This window comes from Cucurbita moschata, unplaced genomic scaffold, assembly GCF_002738365.1.
Source record: "Cucurbita moschata cultivar Rifu unplaced genomic scaffold, Cmos_1.0 Cmo_Scf00004, whole genome shotgun sequence".
Taxonomy (NCBI): domain Eukaryota; kingdom Viridiplantae; phylum Streptophyta; class Magnoliopsida; order Cucurbitales; family Cucurbitaceae; genus Cucurbita; species Cucurbita moschata.
The window spans coordinates 4,771,688-4,798,890 of record NW_019268520.1 but is presented as its reverse complement, the minus strand read 5'-3'; the positions used below and the strand labels follow the sequence as shown (position 1 = coordinate 4,798,890).

At 37.6% G+C, this 27,203-nt stretch overlaps 5 protein-coding genes across 5 annotated transcripts in view; 3 read left to right on the top strand and 2 right to left on the bottom strand.

The window, feature by feature from the left end:
* Positions 1 to 1,979: 1,979 nt before the first annotated feature.
* LOC111441551 (kinesin-like protein KIN-14P) lies at positions 1,980 to 10,555 on the bottom strand. Its single transcript, XM_023078590.1, has 22 exons — positions 10,444 to 10,555; positions 10,139 to 10,256; positions 8,955 to 9,117; positions 8,707 to 8,867; positions 8,509 to 8,619; positions 8,192 to 8,417; positions 7,901 to 8,028; positions 7,675 to 7,758; positions 7,467 to 7,544; positions 7,291 to 7,383; positions 5,931 to 7,049; positions 5,767 to 5,848; positions 5,591 to 5,686; positions 5,333 to 5,512; positions 5,005 to 5,111; positions 4,741 to 4,919; positions 4,440 to 4,604; positions 4,111 to 4,364; positions 3,849 to 4,012; positions 3,317 to 3,777; positions 2,461 to 2,567; positions 1,980 to 2,035 (listed from the first exon to the last, which is right to left on the bottom strand). Exons 3-22 carry the CDS (start codon positions 9,079 to 9,081, stop codon positions 1,995 to 1,997), a joined length of 3,963 nt encoding a protein of 1,320 aa, XP_022934358.1. The 5' UTR covers positions 9,082 to 9,117; positions 10,139 to 10,256; positions 10,444 to 10,555; the 3' UTR covers positions 1,980 to 1,994.
* A 1,519-nt stretch (positions 10,556 to 12,074) lies between these two features.
* On the top strand, positions 12,075 to 14,289 carry LOC111442079 (40S ribosomal protein S2-4-like). Its single transcript, XM_023079344.1, has 2 exons — positions 12,075 to 12,832; positions 13,755 to 14,289. The coding sequence occupies exons 1-2, from the start codon at positions 12,185 to 12,187 to the stop codon at positions 13,914 to 13,916; spliced, it is 810 nt and encodes a 269-aa protein (XP_022935112.1). The 5' UTR covers positions 12,075 to 12,184; the 3' UTR covers positions 13,917 to 14,289.
* Positions 14,290 to 14,723: 434 nt separating this feature from the next.
* LOC111442078 (F-box/kelch-repeat protein At3g23880-like) lies at positions 14,724 to 16,432 on the top strand. The gene has a single exon (XM_023079343.1). It carries the CDS (start codon positions 15,115 to 15,117, stop codon positions 16,285 to 16,287), a length of 1,173 nt encoding a protein of 390 aa, XP_022935111.1. The 5' UTR covers positions 14,724 to 15,114; the 3' UTR covers positions 16,288 to 16,432.
* Positions 16,433 to 18,083: 1,651 nt separating this feature from the next.
* On the top strand, positions 18,084 to 21,507 carry LOC111441361 (probable glycosyltransferase STELLO2). The gene is made up of 3 exons (XM_023078312.1): positions 18,084 to 20,097; positions 20,470 to 20,596; positions 20,784 to 21,507. The coding sequence occupies exons 1-3, from the start codon at positions 18,404 to 18,406 to the stop codon at positions 21,249 to 21,251; spliced, it is 2,289 nt and encodes a 762-aa protein (XP_022934080.1). The 5' UTR covers positions 18,084 to 18,403; the 3' UTR covers positions 21,252 to 21,507.
* A 246-nt stretch (positions 21,508 to 21,753) lies between these two features.
* The window catches only part of LOC111441360, a 12,919-nt gene continuing 7,469 nt past the window's right edge, over positions 21,754 to 27,203 (bottom strand). The window contains exons 9-19 of the mRNA XM_023078311.1: positions 26,873 to 27,165; positions 26,625 to 26,774; positions 26,106 to 26,531; positions 25,601 to 25,750; positions 24,575 to 24,650; positions 24,173 to 24,300; positions 23,839 to 24,039; positions 23,650 to 23,757; positions 23,440 to 23,562; positions 23,155 to 23,343; positions 21,754 to 22,442 (exon numbers count right to left, since the gene is read on the bottom strand). Of these exons, the coding sequence (XP_022934079.1) occupies positions 22,281 to 22,442; positions 23,155 to 23,343; positions 23,440 to 23,562; positions 23,650 to 23,757; positions 23,839 to 24,039; positions 24,173 to 24,300; positions 24,575 to 24,650; positions 25,601 to 25,750; positions 26,106 to 26,531; positions 26,625 to 26,774; positions 26,873 to 27,165 (2,006 nt within the window). The 3' untranslated portion in view covers positions 21,754 to 22,280. The remainder of the gene's footprint in view (positions 22,443 to 23,154; positions 23,344 to 23,439; positions 23,563 to 23,649; positions 23,758 to 23,838; positions 24,040 to 24,172; positions 24,301 to 24,574; positions 24,651 to 25,600; positions 25,751 to 26,105; positions 26,532 to 26,624; positions 26,775 to 26,872; positions 27,166 to 27,203) is intronic.

Genomic DNA, 27,203 nt, shown 5'->3' with positions numbered 1-27,203 from the left:
TGGCCCGACTTTTCCAAATGGCCCCTACTGACCCTAATCCTGAAGGTGAGTGCTAGCCGATGATTAATACCGAAGAAAGCACCTTAGCAATTACCAATAAATGTCCCTATCGATTTGAATCTTGTATTTATTTATTTTACGATCTATTTTTTTAAGCTATTTCTCGTACGTACTCATAGAAGCCAAAATAATAAATGTTAAAACACCGTGTATCGTGCTGCTAGCTTCATAAGCCCTAATCGTTAAAATTAGGTATTATAGGAGAGATTTCAAACTTATTCTTAAACTTTAATTTGTAATATTTTTAATATTTTTGCATTATGTCGTATGAGTTGGCTAGCTACAAATTTTAAATTAAAAAAAAAATCAATAAATATTTACTCGATCCCTATGATTATGACATTTTTGTCTCATAAGTATATAAACTTACAAATCTAAAATGCTGTCCACGTAATTTAAATGCGAACTAATTCAAAAGTATCGACTTTTTTTTCTTTTGGTATATATTTTAATTATGTGAAAGATAAAAAGGGCGTCCTTCAAAATCATTACATTATCATCGTCCCACTCAATAATGAAATTGAATATAAAATAATGATGATTCTATGTAAATATTAATATTATTTAAATATCGGTGTAACATTTTATAATAATCAAAACATACTTCATCTTAGTCATCGAGTCGGGTAAATAAAGACTTCTTCTCTTCCCAACGAAAAAGATAGATGTTATTGAGGTTTTGGGCGAATCGTGTCGGGTCCTTGAAGTGTCATAAAAATTATTTTGTACCTTATAAACTAGGTCAATCCGGCATAACTCCACTGAATTGAACATACACCTCGTCTATGAATTAAAATCTTGTCGCATCCCTTTAATAACATGTATGTCGTATGTTATTGTGTCGGACATACATGTTATAAACTACGATATTAGATTTTTAAATCTTATATGTGAATTAAAAAATAATAATAAATAATGTCATTCGAGAATTGTCAGATATGATTTAATAATTTTGATAAATTTAGTATAAAATAAAAAATATTAAGACCAAGGTATATATATTTTTTTAATAAATAATATATTCGACTAAATCAGATATATTTTTTTCTTAATAATAACAAATCTCCCGATAAAGTGGAGCCCACCAATATTAAGCTAGTGCCAATAAACCATTTATAGCTCACCACGTGTCAAAGAAAAACAACGAAGTTTATAATAAAATACGTGGCAGCTAATGATAGGACATGGACTCCGAAGGAAGGTTCCAAGGGCTGATGTCAGATTACCACTAAGCGCCACGTGTACGGTGTCTTATAATTTTAGCATGGTTCCGTGAAGCATACGGTACACGTGGCTTGGACTTTATAATAAAATATTATCAATATATAAATATATATTTTTTTGGGGAGATAAAAAGTAAACGGGAAGACGACAAAAGTATAGTTTAATTTATAGACTTGGATATTTAGCCATTACGCGGAGATAATTTCAACTTACCAATTAGATCACGACACGTGGCAAAATGCATGGACACGTGTCTCTATGGTTAGAGATATTAGGTTTTTGATAATCACTTGGATTACTTTAAATATGATGAAAATAAAAAATATCCACTTGATAATGACTTAGTTTATTCATGTGTCACTCTTTTACTCGAGATCACATACTCAGTAAGTACTCACACATCCGGTTCGTAACAAAGTCCTAGATCATAAACATTTTGTAGACTAGCTTAGATATGCTAGTCCGGGCAATCTTCTAAACACATCGTCTCGAACTTGAGCGTACAACCCGAACCAAGGACGCTATTCCTCTTTAAAATTTACATTTATACACTTTTGTCATCCCAATTTGAGAACTATACAAAGAGGCCTTTTATGTACCAAACTTTATGGTAATTAATTTCCTAACCTATATTTGTTTCAATAAGAATTGGAAATGAAAAAAAAAACTTGTGAAAAACATAAAGAATAAAAGAAAAGTTCTCTGTAAAATTACTGCCATCTTTTACCATGTCCCGTTAGAGATTTAAGACCTGTAACAAAGCATCAGCTTAATTGATGTTAATTAAGTTTAAAGATATATAAATAAGAATTACATTATGCCCAGAAACAAAAAAAACCCCTAAATTAGCATAAGAATCTATTTCTTCTCGTTCTTAATCTTTGTTAATCATTTAAAATGTTCTTTGGAGCTCGGATACTTATCCCGAGACCTCGTTTGATAATCATTTTGGTTCTAGAAGAATATTGAAGTAAACGAAAAGAAGAACATGAAGGATCATGGAGAAAACTACTATCATTTTATGTCATTTATTTCACAGCTATGAGAAAAAGTAGAATGAAAATAATGAAACTATTCTTTCCTCTAAACTAAGAGGAAGCTTATTTTCATTTGCTAAACAAAAAGAAGGGCTAATAACTTAATGGAAAGTAATAGAAATATTGAACTTTTACATACTTGGTGCTGAGTATGACCTTGAATGCTCCTTGGATCCTGGCGGTGTAGTTGAAGCAGTTTGCGACTGTTTTTGCGAGATCCTAGTATGAGTAGTGGTAGATCTGGCCCTGCAAAACATGGAGTTGGGGTTTTCAAGAAATAAACAAAGGACAAAATCGTTATCAAACAGACCGTGAGCTAAAACTTTCGTCAAATGAAATGGCTCACGTTTCTATCTCTCTAACACTTAAGAAACTTTTGTAAGAAATGAATCTGTAATAGCCTAAGTCCGTCAATCGCTAACAGATATTGTCCGTTTTTGCCCATTACGTATCGTTGTTAGTCTTACGGTTTTAAAACGCGTTTGCTAAGAAGAGGTCTCCACACCATTATAAGGAATGTTTTGTTCTCCTCTCCAACCGATGTGGGATCTCACAATCCACCCTCTTGGGGCCCTAGCGTCCTCGCTGGCACACTGCCCGATGTCTGACTTTGATACCACTGTAACAATCCAAGTTCACCGCTAGCAGATATTGTCTGCTTTAGCTCGTTACGTATTGTCGTCAACCTCACTGTTTTAAAATACATCTTCTATGGAGAGAGTCTAGCCCTACACTGACCAATGTCTCGTACCGTCTGGTGACTGGCTTTGATACCATTTGTAACAGCCGAAACCCACTGCTAACAAATATTGTCCACTTTGGCCCGTTACATATCGCTGTCAGTCTCACGATTTTCAAACACGTCTGCTAGGGAGAGGTTTCCACACCATTATAAATAATGTTTCGTTCTCCTCTCCAACCAAAAAGTGAGATCTCACAGAACCACTCTTAAATCACTCTTAATGGTTAAGTTCTTGAAAGACAAAACAACTTACTTTTCCAACTTCTTTACTGGTCTTGTGTGTTGAGTGAGCTTCGGTCTTTCTGTAGTTGCATCATTTTCTGTTTCAACAGAAAGAGCATCATCAGGTATGTCCATTAGACTTTCTTCATAATCTGCATCAGGAAATCCTAATGTTTCAGCACCTTCAATAATATTCTGACCTATGTCTAGTGGCCGAATAACTTCACTATGATTCCTCACATCATCCATCAAATGCTGCGAGTCGGCTTCCGAGCGCACGTCAAACAGCTCCTCCTGTGCTCCTCCTGAGCTCTTTCCACCTGAAGGCTTCTGAGTTGTTGCAACTCCGCCGAACACGTCTTTGTTCATAGAAGTCGTGCTGCGCTTCTCTGTGTTGCTACTGTTGTACACATTGTTCTTGAAGTCTTTGAGAACTTGTAGCCTCTCAATCTCATCATCCCTTTTGCTGATAGTGTCTTTCAGAGATGCCACCTTTAACAGGAATACAGTTTTGAATTTTGTTGTAAATGATTCCAATGTAAATCGAGATGAGACATGTTCACCTGGGTCATTAGCTCTCTAACATCCCTTCCTTCCTTGCTGCTCCGAGCTGCTCCTAGCTCGATTCCCGAAACTCTCTCCGCAAACTTTAGTGTGCTCAAAGATTCAGAATATGAGTTCACATCAGGATTAAGTTGTATAAACATGACCGTCTTTGCTTCACCACCTGCAGCGTAGAATCCAAATTTGTACTTATCTATAAGTTTTGTTGGCAAAATGAGTATCACATCCATGCAAATGAACAAATTAAACTAATGTTAATACCAAGAGAGCTTTGAAGGACTTGGGTGAGCTTGCTATTTCTATATGGAACATGAGAGCTCTTTTGTGCTAGAGCAAAAATGACATCTCCAAGTGCAGACAATGATTTGTTTATGTGTTGTGCTTCTTTGAGTCTATCTCCTGTAACTTCAGAGCGATCGACCCGCTCACTTCCAGCAAGATCTACCAAATGAAGATTACCATGCAATGAGGAACCACCGTTCAAATCCGCCCCACGAACGTGAATAGTCACAATACTGTAGGTTTGCATGAAAGATAAGAGAGGAATAATATAGAGATGAACATTTGAGAGTATAACAAAACATACTAACCTATGTGACCGACTACTTCTTTCGTTCATGGCCGTGGCGCCAACTGCTCTGTTTCTCAGTCCAATGTCCATTAGTTCTATAACATCTGAGGTTGAGTTCACTGGAAGCAGGGTAGCATCAGGTACCGCAAGTCCAAATGGTTGGGAATGAGTCAAAATCCCCAGTGTGTGAGAATTAAGATAAACAAGGGATAAAAGAAGTTGGAATATATCATAAAAAATCAGTGGTTCAAGCCAAATACTTTAAGAAAAATGACTTGCAATTTGGTGATAAGAGTACAATGCATAGTTCAAAAGGATATTTCTTCTGGGAAGCATTGCTTGAAAGTAAATCCCTGACTTGTTCATTATAAATTTCAACCATTTGCGCCCCAACTTCATAGGCAATGGCACCACTTCTATTTTGAGAGATCTCGAAAAGGTCGTTGAGCGCACGATAGTTAACTCCCCAGTTCTCCTTAGTAGCATTATTAGGACCGGTCTTAAAGGAAACAATGCGACATATCTCATCAGCGCGAGCTCAAAAGAAACTGTCCGTATCATTGAAACATGTAAAGGAAGCATACCATTGTATATGTCTTTCCGGAGCCAGTTTGGCCATAGGCGAATATGCATACATTATATCCATCAAGTACAGATCGTATCAAAGGTTGGATATCAGAAAAGACCTCGCCTGCATTTAATGAAGACAACACAACAATGAATAACTGCAAAGATGCTTGAAAGCTATGAAGACATCTGTAACGGCTCAAGCCCACTACTAGTAGATATTGTCCGCTTTGGAGAAGCCTAGAAGGGAAAGTTCAAAGAGGACAATATCTGCTAGTTGTCGGCTTGGGCTGTTACAACATCCTACATATACAAGACTATACGATAAAATGAAAAGAAAGAGACCTTGAGTTGAAGCTGGGCTGTACACCTTGTTAAACTTAAATAACTTTTGACCTTCTTTCCCAGGCTTGGTGGGGTTTGCTATTACCACTTCTCCATTTTCACCAATATATTCTATGGTCATCCGTTTGTCTTTATGCCCGGTCAAAAACGGCCTTATTCGACAAAACACTCTGATGTTTCCTGATGGAAGGGAAAAGATTAAGTGATACAAAAAGCAAAAAAAAGAAATGGTGGTGGAATTCAATACAAGAGTTCCACCTTTTAAATCCTGTAGCTCATTGAACAATTTTCTATTTTCAACCAGCAATCCATGATAGTTTCCAGCTGCATGTGCTACTGATTTGAGTTTGAGCCCTGGAGAAGGTAGAATTCATCATAAGAACTCATTATTTTAAACATAATATAGTTCTAAACTTCCTCACAATCATCACTACCTAATTGGTTGACATCGTTCGAGTAGTCCAGCTTCACTCTCAAAACCTCTTCTTTAACAGACTCTGAGGAGCATCTAACATCCTAAAAGTGGTTCATAAAACATTTTCATTAGTCATAATATCTCTCAAAAGAACTAAAATATGAAAAGTTTATTTCATCACACCTGCAGTAGATTACATTGAAATTCTACCATACGCCTGTAGCTGTTTGATTTTGCATTCCATTTATTTTGCTTTGATTCAATACTTGTTGTAAGTTTTTGCACTTCGTTACTTGAATCTTCCAAGAGAACTTCAAGTTCTTTAATCCTTTCCTCAAACATTGATTGAGCAGATTTTCCTTCTGTTTCCACTTGCAAGCAACGCAGTTCATACGTCTTTGTAGCTGTTTCCAATGCTTGCTTTAGCATTGCTATCTCTGCTTTACATTCATCTCTTTCTTTAATCAACTTAGTCACATCCTCATCTTTTTCCGTTTCTAATTGCAAGCAACGCAATTCAAACATCTTTTTAGCTGTTTCCAATTCTTGCTCCAGTGTTATGATCTTTACTTTGCTTTCATCTCCTTCTTTAATCAATTTAGTCATACCCACATCATTTTCTGCTTCCACTTGTAAGCGATGCAATTCATAAGTGTTCTTAGCCTTTTCCAACTCTTGCGTCAAGTTCATAATCTCTGCTTTACTGTCATCTCTTTCTTCAATTAACCTACTCACATCCTCCCCTTTTTCTGCTTCCACTTGCAAGCGGTGCAATTCATAAGTGTTCTTAGCTTTTTCCAATTCTTTCTTCAACATTGTGATTTCGGTTTTGCTTTCATCTCTTTCTTTAATCAACTTACTCACATCCTCCCCTTTTTCTGTTTCTACTTGCAAGCATTGCAATTCATACATTTCTTTAGTTCTTTCCAAATCTTGTTTCAACTTTGTGATTTTTTCTCTACCTTCATCTCTTTCTTTAATCACTCTAGCCATATCCTCATCTGTTTCCGTTTTTACTTGCAAAGAACGTAATTCATTTGTTTTCTTAGCTATTTCCAATTCTTGATTCAACATCATGATCCCTACTTTGCTTTCGTCTCTTTCTTCAATCAACCTACTCATATCCTCACCATTTTCCATTTCCACTTGCAAGCAACGCAATTCATATGTTTTCTTAGTTGTTTCCATCTCTTGCTTCAAGAGTATGATCTCTGCTTTAAATTCATCTCTTTCTTTAATCAACCTAGTCATGTCCTCATTGGAAAAATTCTTCTTTTCTTCTGTTTTTGTCTTCTCAAGTTGCTGCAATTTCAAAAGCTTTCGGCCAGTGAGTGTTTCCTCAAGTACAAAACGCTCATAAAAGAATCTGGTATGTTGTTTAAGTAGGAATGCACGCAATACTTAGCAGCAAAAGCCAGATATAAATAAGAAACTATGTATTTTCAATATGGTCAAGAGGCAAACTTTTGTTTGTTAAAGTTAGCTAGGAACACGCTGAAGAAAAATAAAACACCAGGAGACGATGTGAAAATTATGATATTACCTGATTTTCTTCATTAATGTTTGATGCAAGTGCTTCAAGCACTCTTATTCGAGACTGGAATTTCTCTTCACGAGCCTTGAAAAGATTGTTTTGCTGGATAAACCGAATCATGACATAGAATTTCAAAGCATAATTCAAATGGAAAAACAATCACTTAAAAGTAGTTATGAGATTACAGTTCGAAGATGTTCCGCTTGAGTAGAAATACGGCGCTCGATTTCTTGAACGACTTTTCTTAACAGGCATGCCACACGCTATCCAAAAAACAAAAGTAATGTAGGGAGTGAGTATTTAAGAAAAAAACTATGACCAACAAATATGCAAACAGCTAAGTTCTTACGCATACAATACAATTTATATTATAAAGTAATTACATGGCCATACATGAGGAAGTTCACCATTCTTTTTCTCCACACTTTCATCAAGAATTCCATTCACCACACTCAAAAGTGACTGCGTTGGAGCATTCTGCATTAAGAGATGCTGAAGTGCATCAAAGTTAAATAAACAATATATGTCACTGAAAGACTATACACAAACTGAATCATATATGAAGCTTATTAGACAAAAAAACAAGGGGTGGGATGGTGGAGGGATCAGAAGAACTCACGTCTAGACTATTTGATTTCATCATTTCTGAAATTTTTGCAGCCGGAAGATCAGCATAACGACCTTGCTTTAATTGAAACACTTCGTGGAACTTATGGCCAACTTGATGATTTGATCCACCGAATGGATCTGTTGTTTGAAAAAATTGTTTATTAGACCAAAGTGCCTGTACTTTTGAATTTCAAGGTTTCCAAATAATAAACAAATAAAATCCATGTTGAGCTGAATTCTTCGTTTGGAGGCCAACAGAAATCTTCTACATTTATATAGTTGATGTTTGTCAAAATCAAACCTGACATAACAGGACTACTCAGTGTGCGATGAAATTTCGACTCAGATAAGACTTTCCTCCTTTCTTCTCCAGACATGGGAGAAAATGGCTCATGTAAGGATGCGTCAACACGATTGTTTTCCGACTTAGTAGGTGAGCTGCATGCCAAAGGTCTATCTCTATCTCCCAGGTTGTTAGTCCATGCTCTAATTGACCATAAACAATTGTAAAGAGAGTCCATAGATCCCTGAAATTTAATAACACCTAAGAATGAGAGTGAGAACAAGAAGATATATATAGATATATATGAGAGTATTTTCTTAATAAGAACACATTACATCTTCAATGTCGGCGTTGTCAAGCTTCAGTATCCCCATGTCGGCTACAGCTTCAAGGAACCTCTTGATCTTGTCCGACCGTGAAGCCAAATTATGGATAACATAACCTCCCTAGTGTAAGAAAACTGATACTCATAACAGTGAACAGTATGATATGACAAAAGGACTTGAAAGGAACCAAAACTAGCTGGACAATACCTCTTTTGCAGGACCAGGCTTTTTTAGCTTGTTCAGAATTTGGGACAAGACATTAGCATCCAATAAGCATGCTTTGAGGTCCTCATCAGAAGCATTAATTGGCAAGTTTAGACCAGGGAAAATACTCCTCAACCACCCAGCCAATATCAGTATCTGCTTGGCTGCAGGAGAATGTTGTAAGAGAATTGAATGTTTGCTTTTGGTTTATGAGCAGACATGCAAATGATAATTGTTGGCGAAAACCTCACCATTCCTGTCTACAGATGGTCTTCTATTAACAGCTATATTTGAGAGTGTGAGTCCAGCATAATCTCTGTTGTTTTTCTCTGAAGGTGAATTCATGGTTGAAAACTGCTGGGCAGTGGCATCAAGCATATAGCTTATCCACTCATTTACAAGAATAATATGCTCCTATAGCAGGAAAGGGAATATTACGACGGTGTAGAAAAATTTTGTGTCTTCTTCCATTGAACAAAGAGCTAAGAAATGAACCATGAAAAAAAGAAAAGACCATAACTATATAATGCATATATTTGAGCTCAGCCGAATTGTGCTTCTACATCATCCTATCATCAACCTGTTAGAAATTACAAACCTCCACAATGGTATAATATTGTCCACTTTGAGCACAAGCTCTTATGGCTTTACTTTTGGTTCCTCAAAAGACCTCATATCAATGGAGATTTATTCCTTACTTATAAACCCATGATCATCCCCTTAATTAGCCAACGTGGGACTCCCTGCCAACAATCCTCAACAATCCTTCCCTCGAACAAAGTACACCATAGAGCCTCACTTGAGACATATAGAGCCCTCGAACAACCTCCCTTAATCGAGGCTCAACTCCTTCTCTAGAGACCTCAAACAAAATACATAATTTGTTCTCGACACTTGAGTCACTTTTGACTACACCTCCGAGGCTCACAATTTTTTTGTTCGACATTTGAGGATTCTATTGATATAGCTAAGTTAAGGACATGGCTTTGACTATATAATGCATATAGTTGAGCTTAAACGTAAACTTAATCCAAATGAATTGTGATTCTACATCATCCTACCATCAACCCCACAACCTAAATGTGGGTGTGACATGTTTGCAGATGACAGAATAGATTAAAAAAAAAGGCGATACAGCAACACAGCATCATTTCTTTAAGGCAACACATCAAAATTCTTCAATATACACTCCATGTTTTAAACATTACATCACAGATAGAAGTCAGGGATTTGAAGACAGAGCATCGTTTCTGAGTTTTATCAAACACCATAAAACGAAAAGAAATACAAAGTCAGAGATTCTAAGCCATAATATCAAACACTTGTCCAATCTGGTTGAGATTACAGAGACATTCAAACTTCATAAATATCAAAAACAAAACCATAACTCAAGCAAGAAGAAAACAAAATCCAAAACAAAACTACAAAACGCTACCTGTTTTCTGAGCCAATGAAGCAGGCAATCGACAATAGAACATGAGAAATCTTCTGGAAACCTTACAGAACGAAACGGATGTAGGACAACGCCAACAGACGATTTCCATGTGCCTTATCTAAGAGAACGAAAACGGCAATCGAATAAAGAAATTTAAAAAAAAAAAAAGGCGAAAAGGTCAGATTGATGCCATGAACTTTCCTCGAACGTTAACGAGGTCAAGATCGTGTTCGTGAAAAAAAAATGAGATCAAAAGAGAGAGAGAGAGAAAGAGAAGAAGAGAGAGCGTTGATTAAAGAAATTACTCGATATTTGAATGGTGGATGTTTTCTTTGGCGGTTGATCGTCCATGGAAGACGAAGAGGATTGCGAATGTTCCATGAAAGTAGGAGAGTAAGCTCCATTGTTCTCTTTCATCGATGGATTATTGTACATTGGCGCGGGTAGACTACACCTCGCAATATTGCTGGTTTTTAACTGCCTGACTTGTTCTTCTCTGTACACCGTTTGGTTGAGAGAGAATTTCATATGCTTTGAATCAACAAGAACACCATCATATTATTATATCAAATCTTCATGTTTTTCTTGCAACTTCACAATAAATTTATCTCATTTGATCTTTATTTCCTCTTCAACTTTCTATACATTTTGTTTTTATATTATTATTTTTTATTTCTAATCAAATATCATTTATTTCGTCTAAAAAAATTATTTAAATCTACATTTTTACTCGTAGCGGTGAGGTTCGAATTGATTTTTTAATTATATAATTTATATACGTCAATCTTAATATTTAAAATTAAATAATATTATTTTATAAATATTTTACGACTAAATTGTGAAAATTATAAAATAATTAAAAAAATATTAAGATTTAAATCATGCATATATGATATTGTTCATAAGCTCTCCAATTTTGACCATTTTATTTGTTATATTTATTTTAAAAAAAATATTGGATGTTCTTTTTTACTATTAATTTTTTATTTTTTATTTGGTCGGGGATTTGAACGTTTAATAATATATTTAATAAGTATTAAGGTGTTAATAAAAATTATTATGTTATTAAATATTATGGTCAATGAATAAGCGTTTGACTTGAACATGAGTATGCATGACCTTTTCTTTTTTAAATAAAAAAATTAAATGTTAAAATTGAGAGATAATTTATTAATGTTAAATTGGTAAATAAAATATTTTAATTCCATCCATAATTATGAAATTCTAACACTATTTTAATTCCCCAAGAATTGAATTGGTTATGGGCCAATCTAGACCTTTTCAAATTTTCTAAAAATTTAATTCCATTAAATAATACCGAGTATCAATAACTGTCTGATTCAGAATCTGCATTTGACGTTTATGGTCTCGACATGTCACGTTATTTACTCGTTTTCTAAGAGTGAGGACTATCTTCATAGACCCACACGAGTCATTCCACACATGTTCTAGTTCTTACTCACATGCTTCACTGGGAAGAGGATATCACCCAACATAGAATTGTTTCGGGAAAAACATGCTTAACCATGTAGTTCCTATGATTGAGCTACCGAAAAAATGAAAAATGAGGGTGCACCTTGATGGTATAGGTAGTGTAACAGCCAAACCCACCGCTAGCAAATATTGTCCGTTTTGACCCTTTACATATCGACATTAGCCTCATGATTTTTAAAACGTGTATACTATGGAGAGGGTCTAGCCTACTCCAGCTTCGTTTAATGACTAACTTTGATACTATTTATAAAAGCTAAGTCCGCTGTTTAGAGACGGTAAAAGTCTAATTCTTGAAAATAAGATAAAATATACCAAACATACAGTAAGACAATAAATAAAATATATTATAAATTAAGGAAAAAAATCTAAAGGATTAAATTTATATAAAATATATTCAAATTTTATAGAAACCCTAGCTTTCTTATAAACCCTAGTTTTCCTTCCACTCTCTTCACTTTCATACTAAGTTCGTCTCTCCATCAACTGTGCCAATTTATTGTCCAACACCTCATATCTTTTCACTCCTTCAACTTTCCCCCCTTTTCCCTATCAATGGCGGAGCGAGGCGGATTTGGACGAGGCTTCGGCGGCAGAGGTCGCGGTGGAGGTGACCGCGGCCGCGGAGGTCGCCGTCGCGCTGGTCGACGTGATGAAGAGGAGAAGTGGGTTCCTGTCACTAAGCTAGGGCGCCTCGTAAAAGAAGGTAAGATCCAGTCCTTGGAGCAGATTTATCTCCATTCTCTCCCCATAAAGGAGCACCAGATCATTGATACCCTCATTGGCCCTAGCCTAAAGGACGAGGTTATGAAGATTATGCCAGTCCAGAAGCAGACCCGTGCCGGACAGAGAACTCGTTTCAAGGCTTTCGTCGTTGTCGGCGATGGTAATGGCCATGTGGGTTTGGGAGTAAAGTGTAGTAAGGAAGTTGCCACAGCGATTCGCGGTTCCATTATTTTGGCTAAGTTGTCTGTGATCCCTGTGAGAAGAGGGTATTGGGGTAACAAGATTGGTAAGCCTCACACAGTGCCGTGTAAGGTTACTGGAAAGTGTGGATCCGTCACTGTCCAGATGGTTCCAGCGCCACGAGGTGCTGGGATTGTGGCGGCTCGAGTTCCCAAGAAGGTCTTGCAGTTCGCTGGGATCGAGGACGTGTTTACATCTTCTAGGGGATCGACTAAAACTCTCGGCAACTTTGTTAAGGTTTGGTCTAACTTAAATGGTTACTATATTCTCATAACTTCAGATTTTGGCTTTGTTCTACTAAAAATACGTTGATTTCGACTTTTGGTGCGCTTCATCATTATGAACACTAACAATTAGATGGCTATGTTTTGCTATAGTGTGTGCTGTTTTCGACCTTAAAATTTTGCAGCCTAACTGAAATGTTTCTGTGGGCTTGCATTATTAAGCTACGTTGCATTCTTTGTTACATTTTTGTGTCCTGCATCAAGATGACTGCAATTTTATGTCTGATATATCTCTTTTTTGTGTTGTTAGTCATTGATTAAGGTACTATTCAATCCTTAATCAGTTGATGATGGGTTCTAGATTGGTTGTTTGATTTCAATTTCAGTAGGGGTCGTTTGAAGCTCTTTATGCAGTAATGTTGTCCGATTGTGTATATGTTGTGTCATTGTTGGTTGCTCATAACAGTGGAATTCCACACTACATAAGAGATTGTTTCGTGGGTTGGGTGTGAGATCGAGGGGAACTAATCATTCTTATAAAAGTGTGGGAACCTCAACCTAGTAGACGTGTTTTAGAAAATTGTGAGGCTGACGATGATACGTAACAAGCCTAAGTGGACAATATCTACTAGCGGTGAGCTTGAGTGGTTATAAATGGCATCAAAGCTAAACATCGGGCAGTGTGCTAGCAAGGACGCTGGACCTCTATGGGAGTGGATTGTGAGATCCCCATTGGTTGGAGAGGCATTACTTAGAATGGTGTGGAAATCTCTCCTTAACAAATACGTTTTATAATTGTGAGGCTGCAGGCGATACGTAATGGACCAAAATGGATTTGTAGCTATTTTCTTGTCGTTAATGAGAGTTTTGTTGTTTATCAAGTGGTATTTGATTTCAATGGGGTCTTATTTCTTCGACCTTTATTGGCATTTCAGGCAACCTTCGACTGTCTGCTGAAAACTTACGGCTTCTTAACACCTGAATTTTGGAGGGAAACACGTTTCACAAAATCCCCATTCCAGGAGCACACAGATCTATTGGCGAAGCCTACCGTGAAGGCATTGTTGTTGGAAGATCCTGATAAGGTTTCTGCTTAAACTTACTCAATTTCTTCTTTCAATTCTGGGAGTATATCACTGGTTTACTTGAATGAGAAAGGCTCCACACTCTTTGTTCCCCTGGTTGAGATCTGTTACTTAGAAGGACAATTTTTTCGTGTTATGCTTTTTCTTTTTCACCAAATTTGAATTTTTACTGTAATTTATTTACCCTTTTTAGTTTCATGCATTTCATTTTGTTGCCCATATTCATTTTTGTAATTGATTAGATTCGTAGACGTTCCTACGAAGAAACAATGATGGTACTTGAACTTGGCTTATCGAGCATGTTGATCCAACCAAACAAGTTGGTAATTCAACCTAAACCATATAGATTGAAATTGATTAATCCATTTGTTTGGATTATTTAGGATCTAGATCTCTTTGACATAGTAGCTTTTGTGCATTTTCTTCCTCCAAAAACTATTCATATAGATCATTTTTTGTACATTTAATAATATTTATTGTGTTACTCGAGTAGAGTACTTGTAGCATCCACTTTTATTCCATAATTTTAACGATGTTACAACCCTTGGGAACTCTTATAGTTTACGAAAGATGACTTAAGCCCCATATTGTGGTTGAATAGTGATCTTTAATCTCGAGCATGAGAATACGTTGAATGGTTATGTTTACGTAAGTTCAAATGAGAATTGCTACAAAATCATGGATTGCGATATTTTTGCTTCAATCACTGCAAAGTATCATACTTATTTCATTTGTTAACCAATCTCACTACAACTCTTGGAGAACGCTCGAAACGTACTTTGCAAAAAAATGCCTTCCTGTTCAGGCCTGCTATGTACAGGATAGGCCATTTCCCGTTCATGCCTTCTGCAGGCCTTTGATGATAGGTGTTACTAAGAACGATCATGGAGCTCTCTGTGTTAGCTTCGATGGTGAAGAAGGAGCAGAGAGATGTAATTGGGAATGCAATGAATTGATGGAATCAGAGATGGGTAATGGGCTGTGAAGCCGTGAGAGTGCTCTAGTCTTGGCCGCACCCAATATTTCCCCTCCCTTGACAAAGTGTAAATCATAAATAGCAATTCGACACGTGTAAATCATCAAGCCGCGAGTGTTCTAGTCTTGGTCGCACCCAATATTTCCCCCTCCCTTAACAACGAAGTCATCCGTTTGATTTTCCGTCTTTAGTACCCTTCAGAAATCTTGAAGAACCTTTCCCAAGCTCTCTCCAATGGCGGCTCTGGGGCATCTGCCTGAAGAAGTGATGATCGAGATTCTCTCCAGGCTTCCGCTGGAGTCTCTGCTTCGATTCAAGACCGTTCGAAAATCCTGGTATGCTCTAATCAACGACCCTAATTTCGCAACCAAATGTTTCTGCAATTCTCTTCATCAGCAGAAACACATTCTTCTCAAGCGTCTTGTTACGAAGAACTCTGGCAATCAGCAAAATGTCTTCTCCTTCCTCAAATTTCCCCTTCCCTTCGATGGATCTGTACCGGTTTACGATCTCGATTTGCCATTCGATGAGGATTTTCGATATTTCGAAATCCGTGGCCATTCTCACGGTTTACTCTGCCTCACTGATCTTCGTAAGGACATTTTCCTCTGCAATCCAGCCACCAGAGAGTTTCAAAAACTACCGCGGTCGATTCTCCTCACTGAACCCCTGGATGAGTTCATCCGCATCACTTCGTTCACCAATGCAGTCGGATTCGGGTACGATTCGAAATCTAGGGATTTTAAAGTGGTTAGGGTTGTGGATTTTGTGGAACTGCCTTGCTATTTTCACCCTTCTAGAGTGGAAGTTTATGATTTGAGTAAAGATAAATGGAGAGAAATTCAGACCCCTGATAGATGGAGTGGAATTCAAACCCCAGTATGTGGCAAAGTATTCGGGACGCCTTGCTTTGAGATGTATCACGAAGGAACATATTATTGGTGGGCAAATGCAAAGATAGAAGGAAGGACAGAAACTATACAATCATTTGACATGAGCGAGGAGGTTTTCAGGCCAATTCCGATGCCAAAGAGTCTCAAGGGGAAGCGTGAAGCGTATAGAAGTATGGGGGTTTTGAACGGATCGATTGTTCTATTTCATTATCCATGGAGTGGAAATGGAAGAGAGTTCGATGTCTGGGGGATGGAGAATGATGAATCTGGTGGGGTTTCATGGTCAAAGCTGCTCACAATTGGGCCCCTTTATGGAATTGAGAAGCCATTGGTGTTTGTGGGTTCTCATGAACTCTTAATGGAAGCCAATGAAGGTCAGGTGATTTTGTACAATACTCGAACCCAACAATTCATAAAGGTTCCTATAAAAGGGCACGAAAGGTTCCATGCTACTGTTTTTGTTGAAAGTTTGGTGTCTGTGAAAGGAGGAAATAACTTGACATATGAATTTTGAATCCATGTTTTTGCTTTTACGAAGAATCATCTCCATTTGAATCCAGCTTTAGGTTAGATTTTGCACAGAATCACTACTTCCTTGTATATCCCTATCTCTAGGGTGATTGATAGTAAAGTTAGATTGCTATGGCTTTTAGACAAGCAAATCGAGTTACACCCATCCTTTTCTTGACTGATTGGAAAGACGGGTAGTCGGGTAGTCTGATATGCATTATTGTACTGTGATGTTGAATTTTAGGTGGCCAACTTATTTCAATTATAGATAGATACACAGGTCCTTTATATGGGGTGACACCATCCTTGTGCAGGTGAACGATAGGGCCAACTTATTTCAATTATAGATAGATAGCACAAATTCTTTATATGGGGTGACACCATCCTTGTGCAGCACGTAACAATCTCTGTCAATAGGACTTGGGCATTCGATGTTGTTTTACAACGAAGAACAGGATTTTTATTTATTCTTGTCGATGCACGTAACAATCTTTGTCAATAGGACTTGGGCGTTTGATGCTATTTTACAACGAAGAACAGAATATATTTATTCTTGTCGATGCACGTAACAATCTCTGTCAATAGGACTTAGGCGTTTGATGCTGTTTTACAACAAAGAACAGAATATTTTTTTATTTATAGATGTTCGGAGGTAGGCTAAACTTGATTTTTGAGCAAATCCCATATTTGTTCCATTCACGACCCTAAAACCATTCGAGATTTGGCCAACTAAGTTAAAGATAGTTTTCTAAATACGAAATTTGAAATCCGAACCTAATGAACCCGGTTTTAATTTGAACTAAAACAAAGGTAACAAAAAAACAAATGTAACACATGTATGTTTGAGTTTTAGCTTATCAATATTAGTTAGACCTTAATAGAGCAGTATGTTAGTTGAAAAATTAAATAATTAGATTACCATAAAAAAGAAAAATCAAATTTAATCATGGGCATATTGTAAATTTTTTAGTTCTATAAAATTTTAGTTATCAATTTAATATGTTTGGTGGATTTTTCAAAAATAATAATAAAAAAAACTCGACTACCTAACCAAAAAATAAAGAGTTGGGTTAGGTTGGATCGTGAACTTTATTAAGCTTGTTAGATGAAAATCCCACATCGGCTAATTTAGGGAATGATCGTTTCTAATCAAGGAATATTATCTCCATCGCGGTGAGGCCTTTTGGGGAAGCCCAAGCAAAGCCAGCTCAAAGGGGACAATATCATACAATTATGGAAAGTCGTGTTCATTTAACATGGTGTCAGAGTCATGCCCTAAACTAGGCAGGTAAATAGAATCCTCAAATGTCAAACAAAGGACTCCAAAAGAAAAAAGGAGTTGAGCCTCGATTAAGAGGAGGTGTCGGGATGAAAACCATGCCCTAAACTTAGCTATGTAAATAGAATCCTCAAATGGTGAACAAAGGACTCAAAAGGTGTTGGATGAAAGTCCCACGTCGACCAATTTAGGAAATGATGATGGATTGACCTTTTGGGGAGCCCTAAGCCATGAGAGACGTAAAAATAGATAATATGATACCATTGTAATGAGAGCCGTAAAAATAGATAATATCATACCATTGTAATGAGAGCCGTAAAAATAGATAATATCATACCATTGTAATGAGAGCCGTAAAAATAGATAATATCATACCATTGTAGAGAGTCGTGTTCATTTAACACAGGTTACTAATTTCACCGACCCAATCAACCGAAATTAGGTTCAATTAGGTTAGGAGGATGAAATGGTAAATTTGAATATTATAAGGACGAAAGTGAAAATAAAGGATTTGAGAAGAGTGGAGTTTTGTATGAGGGAGTGAGAGTCCCTTCCCACCAAACTTGAACGCAGAGTTGTTAGAATCGAAGCTGAAGAAATCCGCAACATGCTTGTCGGCAACCACTGCTTTCACAGTACAACGCACAGAGAATTTGAATTTCCATTGCAGACTCTCCTCTGCTCTGCAACAATCACAATCCCACACCAACACGTTCTTCCAAGAAGAAGAAGAAGAAGAAACCCCATTTCGTGGGATCTCCACGGAAGCCATTGGAGACCCTTCTGATAATCCTTGAACAACAGTGTACTGTGTGGCTGTGTTCTTGATTTCTCGGATCCAATGTTGGTTCAGGAGCGTTCAACGTCTGAATCCCCCAAAACCCAGATCAGAACTCTGCCTACTCTCCACTCGTATCGTTTCTCCAAGTCGAAAAGCCTTGATTTCTCCACATGGCTATCTGAAAATCTCTATAAAGTAGTCACGATTTTACTCCTGATTGTCACCGTTGCCGCCCTCTTTTTCCTCCGCAATGTCGGGGATACCGCCGCCCTTCTCTGCTTCCAATCGCAGACGGCGGCGTTGGAGAAGATTCAATTCCCTAAAATCGATTGGAATTCGATCGCGTCGATCCCAGCTAAGTCTTCTCTGTATCCGGAATTTCGCTCCGAGCAATGGATCGTCGTTTCGGTGTCTAATTATCCCAGTGATTCACTACGGAAGCTTGTGAAAATGAAGGGTTGGCAGGTGTTGGCGATCGGAAATTCTCTGACGCCGTCGGATTGGGCTCTTAAAGGTGCGATTTATCTCTCCTTAGAAGAACAGTCTAATTTAGGGTTTCGTGTGGTCGAATTTCTTCCGTATGATTCTTTCGTGAGGAAAACGATTGGGTATCTCTTCGCAATTCAACATGGCGCGAAGAAGATCTTCGATGTGGATGATCGAGGGGAGGTGATTGATGGAGATCTAGGCAAACATTTCGATATAGAATTGGTGGGAGAGGGAGCGAGGCAGGAGATCATATTACAGTATAGCCATGAAAATCCCAATAGAACTGTTGTTAATCCCTATATTCATTTTGGGCAAAGATCAGTGTGGCCTAGGGGCTTGCCACTGGAAAATGTTGGTGAAATTGCTCATGAAGAATTTTACACTGAAATTTTTGGGGGAAAGCAGTTCATTCAACAGGGAATTTCCAATGGCCTTCCTGATGTTGATTCAGTATTTTACTTCACTAGAAAATCTGGATTGGAAGCTTTTGATATTAGATTCGATGAACGTGCTCCAAAACTGGCATTGCCTCAGGGTATGATGGTTCCTATCAACTCCTTCAATACACTTTATCACACTTCAGCCTTCTGGGCTTTAATGCTTCCTGTCTCCATTAGCACAATGGCTTCTGATATCTTGAGAGGATATTGGGGCCAGAGGCTCTTGTGGGAAATTGGTGGCTATGTTGTAGTGTATCCACCAACCGTTCACCGATACGACAAGATTGAAGCATACCCGTTTTCGGAAGAAAGAGATTTACATGTGAACGTGGGTCGTTTGGTCAAGTTTTTGAATTCATGGAGATCGAGTAAGCATAGGCTGTTTGAGAAGATTTTGGAGTTGAGCTTTGTAATGGCAGAGGAAGGGTTTTGGACTGAGAAGGACGTGAAGTTTACAGCAGCTTGGCTACAAGATTTAATCGCTGCTGGGTACCAGCAGCCGAGGCTAATGTCTCTGGAGTTGGATCGTCCACGAGTGACTATTGGTGATGGGGATCGGAAGGAGTTTATTCCACAGAAATTACCATCCATACACCTAGGTGTTGAGGAAACTGAGACAGTGACTAATGAGATAGGGAACTTGATAAGATGGAGGAAGTTTTTTGGAAATGTTGTGCTTATCTTGTTTTGTAATGGCCCTGTTGAACGAACCGCCCTGGAATGGAGGTTGCTATATGGGAGGATATTCAAGACGGTCATAATTCTTTCAGAGACCAAGAATTCAGATCTTGTAGTGGAAGAAGGCAGATTGGACCATGCATACAAGTAAGTCACTTTTTCAAGAACATGATGAACAAGTTTGTGTGAGTTTTTGATGCCTAAGTAAATAGTAATTTGGTAGATAGACAAGATTTTGAGTTCTCTTCTCTGTGTATTGTTTTCTGCCTAGAATGTAAATGATTAGTGTTCTACGAAAATGGTAACATGGGAAGTTCACTAAATCTTAGCTCGGCCTTCCGAGTTCAGAAAGAGGGTTATAGTTTGCGTTCGATTTTGGGATGACCAAAGAATTGCTCTTAGTTCATTGAAAAAGTGGCCGAAAGCTTTGTTTTACCTGGTTATGTCATTCGGTATCACGATTGGAGCTGTCAAAATCACATGTTCTTCTAACTATGTTGTTAAACATGTCTTTTTTAGGTACCTTCCCAAAGTTTTCGACACGTATAGTGGCGCAGAAGGGTTTTTATTCCTGCAAGACGATACAATTCTTAACTACTGGAATCTACTACAGGCGGACAAATCGAAACTGTGGATAACAGACAAGGTACCGTTTGAGCTAGATTCAGCTGAATTATTGTGTTTTAGCCTGTGGTTCTTTATTTGCATTTAACACACAAACCAATGTTTAACTGCTTGAATACTTGTTGATCCTTGTGGGAATTGGCTGATTACAAATCTGAAACTTTTTATAAAGCTTGATCTCTAGAATCTCATTATGTTAATGAAATCAGGTGCCCAAATCTTGGACTACTGTGTCAGCTGAAAGCTCTGATTGGTTTACGAAACAATCAAACATGGTAAAGAAGATAGTTAGCATGATGCCTGTTCATTTCCAGGTGAGTCATAAGCAGTCAGTAGAGAGTGAGAAGAGCGTCACGATATGCAGTTCCGAGGTCTTTTACGTTCCTCGGCGCTTCGTAGCAGACTTTCTTGACCTTCATGGTTTAGTGGGTGATTTAGAAATCCATCACAAGGTTGCAATCCCCTTGTTCTTTACGGCTATGGATTCGGTTCAGAACTTCGATCCAGTACTGAATACAATGAGCTACAGAGAGAAACCAGCAGCTACAAATTCATCAACTATTTACTCTGTTCATGTGCCTGCTGTTCATCCGTGGAATGTATCAAATGAACAGGATTTCATTAAGTTGGTGAGAATCATGGCAGAAGGTGACCCACTTCTAGCAGAGTTAGTTTGAGGGGTAGACGTTGATACCATGGGAGTTGGGGGAAACCTTGCATACCAAGCAAACTGTTATACCAAACTGATAATTTTTGTTCTCTTTTTGGTTCAGAGTGAAGGAAAATACATATCATTTGCTTCCCCTTCCCCACCACTTTTTGTAGAGTTTTGTGTGTTCTTGATAGGTCTGTTCTGTAATGTTTTCATTCTTTGTTTCTTCATTTTCATTTTTTTAAACAAAAATGAATAAAATAATTTCCTATATCCTTCTTCCTCCTCCTTTAGCCTTTTTTTTTTCCTTTTGAATATGTCAAAAATCTATACGACACAATGTAAATTTTTTTTAACTTACGACCTATAAGACATGAAAGTGCACGAATCTAATGATAACTTCAAGTTTTAACGAGATCGAAAAAAATAATATATATAATAAAAATTCAAAACGTATTTTAACGATACATTGCGAGAAAGTTCATGCCTAAGAATTATTAGGATTGAAAAATAACTAAGATTTAATATCATGAAAAATCATTGAGAAAAGGCTTGGAAGGAAAAAAATAAGAGGCTTCACCGAGTATAATTTACCTCTAGTTTCTTCTCTCTCCTTTTTTTTTTTTTCTTTCCTGTAAAAAGGGCTATGCTGTTCCATTGTACAACATGAACATTAGCATAGAGTTTCAATACAACAAAGGAGAAACAAAATATACAATCAATTAAATTAAGATGAAAGCTCCCAAAAAACAAAAGACGACTACCAAACGTCTAAAGCAGGGAGCAAAATAGCAAGTTGTTTCCAGTAGGAGTCCAGAAATATGAATAGAAAATTTGAAGGGAAAAAAAAGAATGAACGAATTGAAGATTTTAGACCTTCAAACTTGACTGAAAACAACAAAAAGTGAAGCTCATCTTTTTTCTGTTGTAGCTACTTACAAAATGTACTCCAGTTGCCGAGTCATCTCGCTTGTTGATATTGATGCCTCGAGTACCTAATACTTCTGGTTCAACTGAAAGAACATGTGATACTTTACTTTACACAGGAATGGAATCAACAACCTGCTGCTTTGAGGAAGTTGTCATAAGGACTAGAAGCTGGTAATCTGAACATGTGTGTATGACACTGATATTCAGCCCTGCACGACATCGCAATTGGTCCAGGGGGCGTTTGATGTGGGTTAGCTGTGAAGTGTTCAATAGATGGATTGCCAACCTGCAATTTCAGGAATATGTTAGAAGTTTGTAATTGTTTATGTTTCTTTTACATGGTGAAGAACTTGCACCCACATGTGGAATAGCAATAATTTCTACATGTGGAATAGCTATAATTTATATCCCTGCAGACAAATTTCACAAACAATCCAATAATAAGTATGAGATCCCCCATCGGTTGGGAAGGGGAGCGAAGCATTTTATAAGAGTATGGAAACCTCTCCCTAGCAAATACGTTTTAAAAACCTTGAGAGGAAACCCAAAAGGAAAAGCTCAGAGAACAATATCTGCTAGCGGTGGGCTTGAGCAGTTACAAATGGTATCAAAGTCGTGAGACACCGGACGATGTGCCAGCGAGGAGGCTGAGCCCCGAAGGGGGTGGACACGAGGTGGTGTGCCAGCAAGGACATTGGGCCCCAAAGGAGATGGATTGGGGGGTCCCACATTGATTGGAGAAAATAATGGGTGCCAGTGAGAACGCTGGGCCCCATAGGGGGGGAGTGGATTGTGAGATCCTGCATTGGTTGGGAAAGAGAGCGAAGCATCTTTATGAAGGTGTGGAAACCTCTCCCTAGTAGACGCGTTTTAAAAATCTTAAGGGGAAGCCCGAAAGAGAAAGCTCAAAAGGGAAAACCCAAAAAAGACAGTATCTACTAGTGGTGAGCTTCAACTGTTACATTAACAACACATGGTTGGTTTCATCTAGGGTTTACCTCATTCTCTTGGTTTGGCAGAGATACGTTCATAGCCTTCTCCTGTTTATGTGGGGAAATCATCAAAGTTGACAACTTCTGTTGTTTTCCAACCAGAAGTAGCTCACAATGATGGGCCATTTCCTTGAAAGACACATCAGCTGTGGTCGAGACGGAGATTCTTCCGACTTGATGTGCCGTTTCAAGTACCTGATTTAGAAAAAATATGAGACAGTAAGCTACTATTGAAAATTCCCAATTTTGGTAACTTTATCAAATAATGAGAGCTTGAAGTTGCTAACATACTGATTCTAAAAACTGATTCACATTCAAAAGGGGAATCACAATATGCAACTCTTGATTATCTTTAGTTTGGTCTTCGAATGAATCATAAATGTCTTCTTCATCAATGTTAAAAATTGGAGAAAACTGCAGAGAAGAACACAAGTTAAGCAAAACTTATGCTGGATATGTTTACTTTCTCTTTAATGAATTCATTAGAGTTCTGAGTAGAACCTGAAAAACTTTATTAGAAGCATCCTCTAACAGATTATTTCCAAGAGGACACATGTCGTCAGGTACGAACTCGCCGAGAAGTTGCTCGTTTATGCTCGAGATTTGTGACTGCACCATAGAGGTAAAAATTTGTCACTGTTCAGCGATAAAAAATGAATCAATCCAGAAATGAGTGTTCTAGTGCTTTACGTCTGAAAGTGTATCCAAGCTGTTTACAATCTCAATAACAATGGATTCTCTAGTTTGATCTTCGGTTATCTCTACTTCAGATAGAAATTTTGAGGCCAAATCATCATCTTCCTTAGATCCATATGAACTAGTGATTATCTCAGACTGTAAGGCAACAGCCTGTAACTTGCAGTCTTCCACCAGTTGTAGAAAGGGATCGGCCTAAACAGGTTCAGAAACAATTCATAAGTGAAATTTCTAAAGCAGCTTCAGATATAAACATAGACTTAATCTGGAAGGTAATGGTAGGTTTAAGAGGTCAGTTCTTTTAGCAATAAGCAAATGAGCAACATACCATTCTGTCCACATATATAGCCTTCACTCGCTCAACGAGATGAAGCATATCAAAAGCTTTGGACGAAAAGAGGATCATCAATGTGGCTAGCGTAAATAGAGATCTACGACGCGATGGTGGCAGCGATCCTGCAATTAGAGCATAACTTGTAGCTTCGAGTTTCAAATTAAAGGAAAATCAAGCCTAGCCACTCTTCACTATAATCTTTCAAGTGAACCATTCCCCCCAAAGTCAATTCTCACATAATTCTCTTCCTTTCAATGTTTTATTCTGGATAATATCAACCTTCTACCGTGTTTTTATTTCTTCCTCACATATATGACAGATGCATGAAATGACATCTTGATTTCATGAAGAGATTAGATTGAAGACCAAATTTAAGCTAAAATTGTGAAACTTCACCTCCTGAATTGAGCGAAATGTCCCGCAATGAAAATGCTAACTGAAAACTTCGTGCTAGGATCTCATGACTTGAATTCTGCATAGAAAGAACCATATGATACATTGAGATTAGAGAATAGAGGAAATGAATATTTTGAGAGGTTAATGAAATCCAAGTTATATATATACAGAAAAGTTGTTCAAGCCCTTCGTACTATATTTTTCTGGTTCTGGGAGAGTTTAACATAACATCCAAAATCTTAAAGTTTCGACTAAACTGTACGATGGCCGATCTCAAGCAGCAGTCTAGGAAGTCATCACTGGACTATGTAGAATATCTTATCACAATTGTCAACCTTCACGATCCAGAAAGAGAGAGGGTGGGAGAGACATTTCTAAAAGCACCTAGACACGTGTTTCAAGAAAGCCCCATAACTTTTTTCTTATTTCCATGAGTACTCAAGTGCCAACTTGCTCGTACCTCAACTAATCTCACGGGACCTTACTACGTTTGGTTACTTGGGAACTCGTAAGATATTAAATCATAGGTAGGTCATAGGTGGCTTGAACTTATTCCCTCAAAGTCCTTCACTACTATATACATTAGCCCCCCCTTTTTCTCACTTTATTATACCCATAGATTAGTGATGCAATAAATAAGGCCCTAATTGTTCGTACTTATTTATCATAACTTTTCACACATCGCAATAAAAAGTGCTTCCTTCTCAGGAAATAAGAATAAAAGGCATTGAGCTTTCTGGCAAAAAAAAAAAAAAAAAAGTTGTGTAAACTGGATACTAAGGCATATAGGACAAATTAAAAGAACCCCCCAGGTAAAGCAAATTGAATTTGCAAGATATAATGAATTTTGTACTCTGTTGCAAAATAAATTACATGCTTTATGCGGATACATTTAGTCCCTTCAAAGTTTAGCATACTACCAAGAAAATGAGATTTTCAACTGAAAAAATAACGACAGTTCATCCCAGTAAAAGGAAAAATCATCCCATCTGAAAAGTATCGTAATCAACCTAATAATTCAATTACCTTAGCTCGAGAAAACAGCAAGATCAAGCTGTATGTATGGGCAATTGCTTCATAGCTTACTGGAAAATTAGCGGGAGATATGGATTGTACAAAAATTGATGAGAGCAAAAGCGTAATTTGGCGACTACTGAGTCGGAGAGAAGAAGTTTCCTGAAGTTTGATTAGGATAAAAACAAGAAAAGGAAAAAGTAAGTGAAGTTGGTAATCTAACGCAAATTGAGCCCTCTTCTACTTCCATGTTATGCAATACTCATGTATGCTACATTCCTAATATACTTTGGGAAATTAATATACAATATTAAACAACAGTATTCTAGCAGAACACCCATGCATATGTCAAATAATCGATAAAAGTTGACAAGTAAACTATAACAATGGCCTACTTTAATACCTATGATATCACATCTATTTGCAGGGAAAAAGGGAACAAAATGCATATCATATACTAAGCAGTATTTCACAATAAAATACTTAAAAGAAATGAAATAATATTCACATAACATACTGGTTCTTTGCTCAAGCTGTTGATAGCAGTTGCATCAGTTCCCAGAGGTCCAGAACTTCTTACGCTATAGGCCCGACTGTAGGACGACTTCAGCCTACTTAGCGTACCATTGTTTACAATTTCCTGTTCACCATCAGCAAGAGCGAGACCTTTCATATCTGGATGACCATTTTCCAGTGAGGAGACCTTTTCATGCCTCAGCTTCCGGAAAAGGGCAGCTGAAGAAGAAAAAACAGACACGGTTCTTGAGAGTGTCCTAGGAAGGTCAGATGCCGTCATTGACTTACGATCTGAAGAGCATAGACGAGGACAAACAGAAGAAGGCACAAGGACAACTGAAACAATTCGATGTGCTGTAACTCGTGTTTCATGATCTGGATGGACCATAGCCAGTAATAACTGATAAAATAAAGCCTCAGGGAATGCCTAAGCCATAAAACACTGAATTTATTAAAATCATAAGGTTAAACTTTGCTGGAGAGAACGAATTAGACTCAAAAGCAGAAAATTGTTTCTTGCCTTATTTTGGTATAATAAATTAGGCAAGGAGGCAACAATTTGAGCAGCACGATAAGCAACAGAAATTGTAGTTCTGGCTATGTCTGCAATGGTAGAAAGGTTCTCCAACATCACAGCCATGGCATCAAGAACTGGGCCCGGTTCTCCAACCTGTTTTCCAGTGCTTAGTTAAGCTTCTAAGTTCTAAAAATATGCACAACAATAATGAAAGTTAAAACAGTTAAAATTTTCATAGGCATTATCATCACCTTATATATTAGCTGTACCAGACACTGATCTACTGTCTCACTTAAGCTTTTCTTCCAATTTTTCTCATCATCCCCTGTATTTGCATCATCAAGTGAGCAGTGTATGCTCTTCCTCAAATGTCTCATGCAGTCACTCACTGCACTAATTATTGCGACTGAAGGTTCAACCTTTGCCTCTTGGGCAAGGGTTGTAGTCACAGAAACAATGTCCATCTGCATGTTAGGTAGCTTCAGGACATTTTTATGGTCAAGATGTTTAATCAACATGGAAAGCAAAACATGGGTACTTAGACCTGTCAAAAAAAAAAAAAAAAAAAAAAAATCAATCAAC

Bases quoted from the DNA above. Each gene is read 5' to 3' on its own strand.
- LOC111441551 (XM_023078590.1), bottom strand. From the start codon at position 9,081: ATGCTTGATGCCACTGCCCAGCAGTTTTCAACCATGAATTCACCTTCA. The intron at 7,050-7,290 runs GTAATATCATAA...TTGAAATTGCAG, and splicing joins ACATTAATGAAGAAAATCAG to CAACTTGAGAAGACAAAAAC. The intron at 4,013-4,110 runs GTATTAACATTA...TCTACGCTGCAG, and splicing joins AGTCCTTCAAAGCTCTCTTG to GTGGTGAAGCAAAGACGGTC.
- LOC111442079 (XM_023079344.1), top strand. From the start codon at position 12,185: ATGGCGGAGCGAGGCGGATTTGGACGAGGCTTCGGCGGCAGAGGTCGC. The intron at 12,833-13,754 runs GTTTGGTCTAAC...TTGGCATTTCAG, and splicing joins CTCTCGGCAACTTTGTTAAG to GCAACCTTCGACTGTCTGCT.
- LOC111442078 (XM_023079343.1), top strand. From the start codon at position 15,115: ATGGCGGCTCTGGGGCATCTGCCTGAAGAAGTGATGATCGAGATTCTC.
- LOC111441361 (XM_023078312.1), top strand. From the start codon at position 18,404: ATGTTGGTTCAGGAGCGTTCAACGTCTGAATCCCCCAAAACCCAGATC. The intron at 20,098-20,469 runs GTAAGTCACTTT...TGTCTTTTTTAG, and splicing joins AGATTGGACCATGCATACAA to GTACCTTCCCAAAGTTTTCG. The intron at 20,597-20,783 runs GTACCGTTTGAG...TAATGAAATCAG, and splicing joins AACTGTGGATAACAGACAAG to GTGCCCAAATCTTGGACTAC.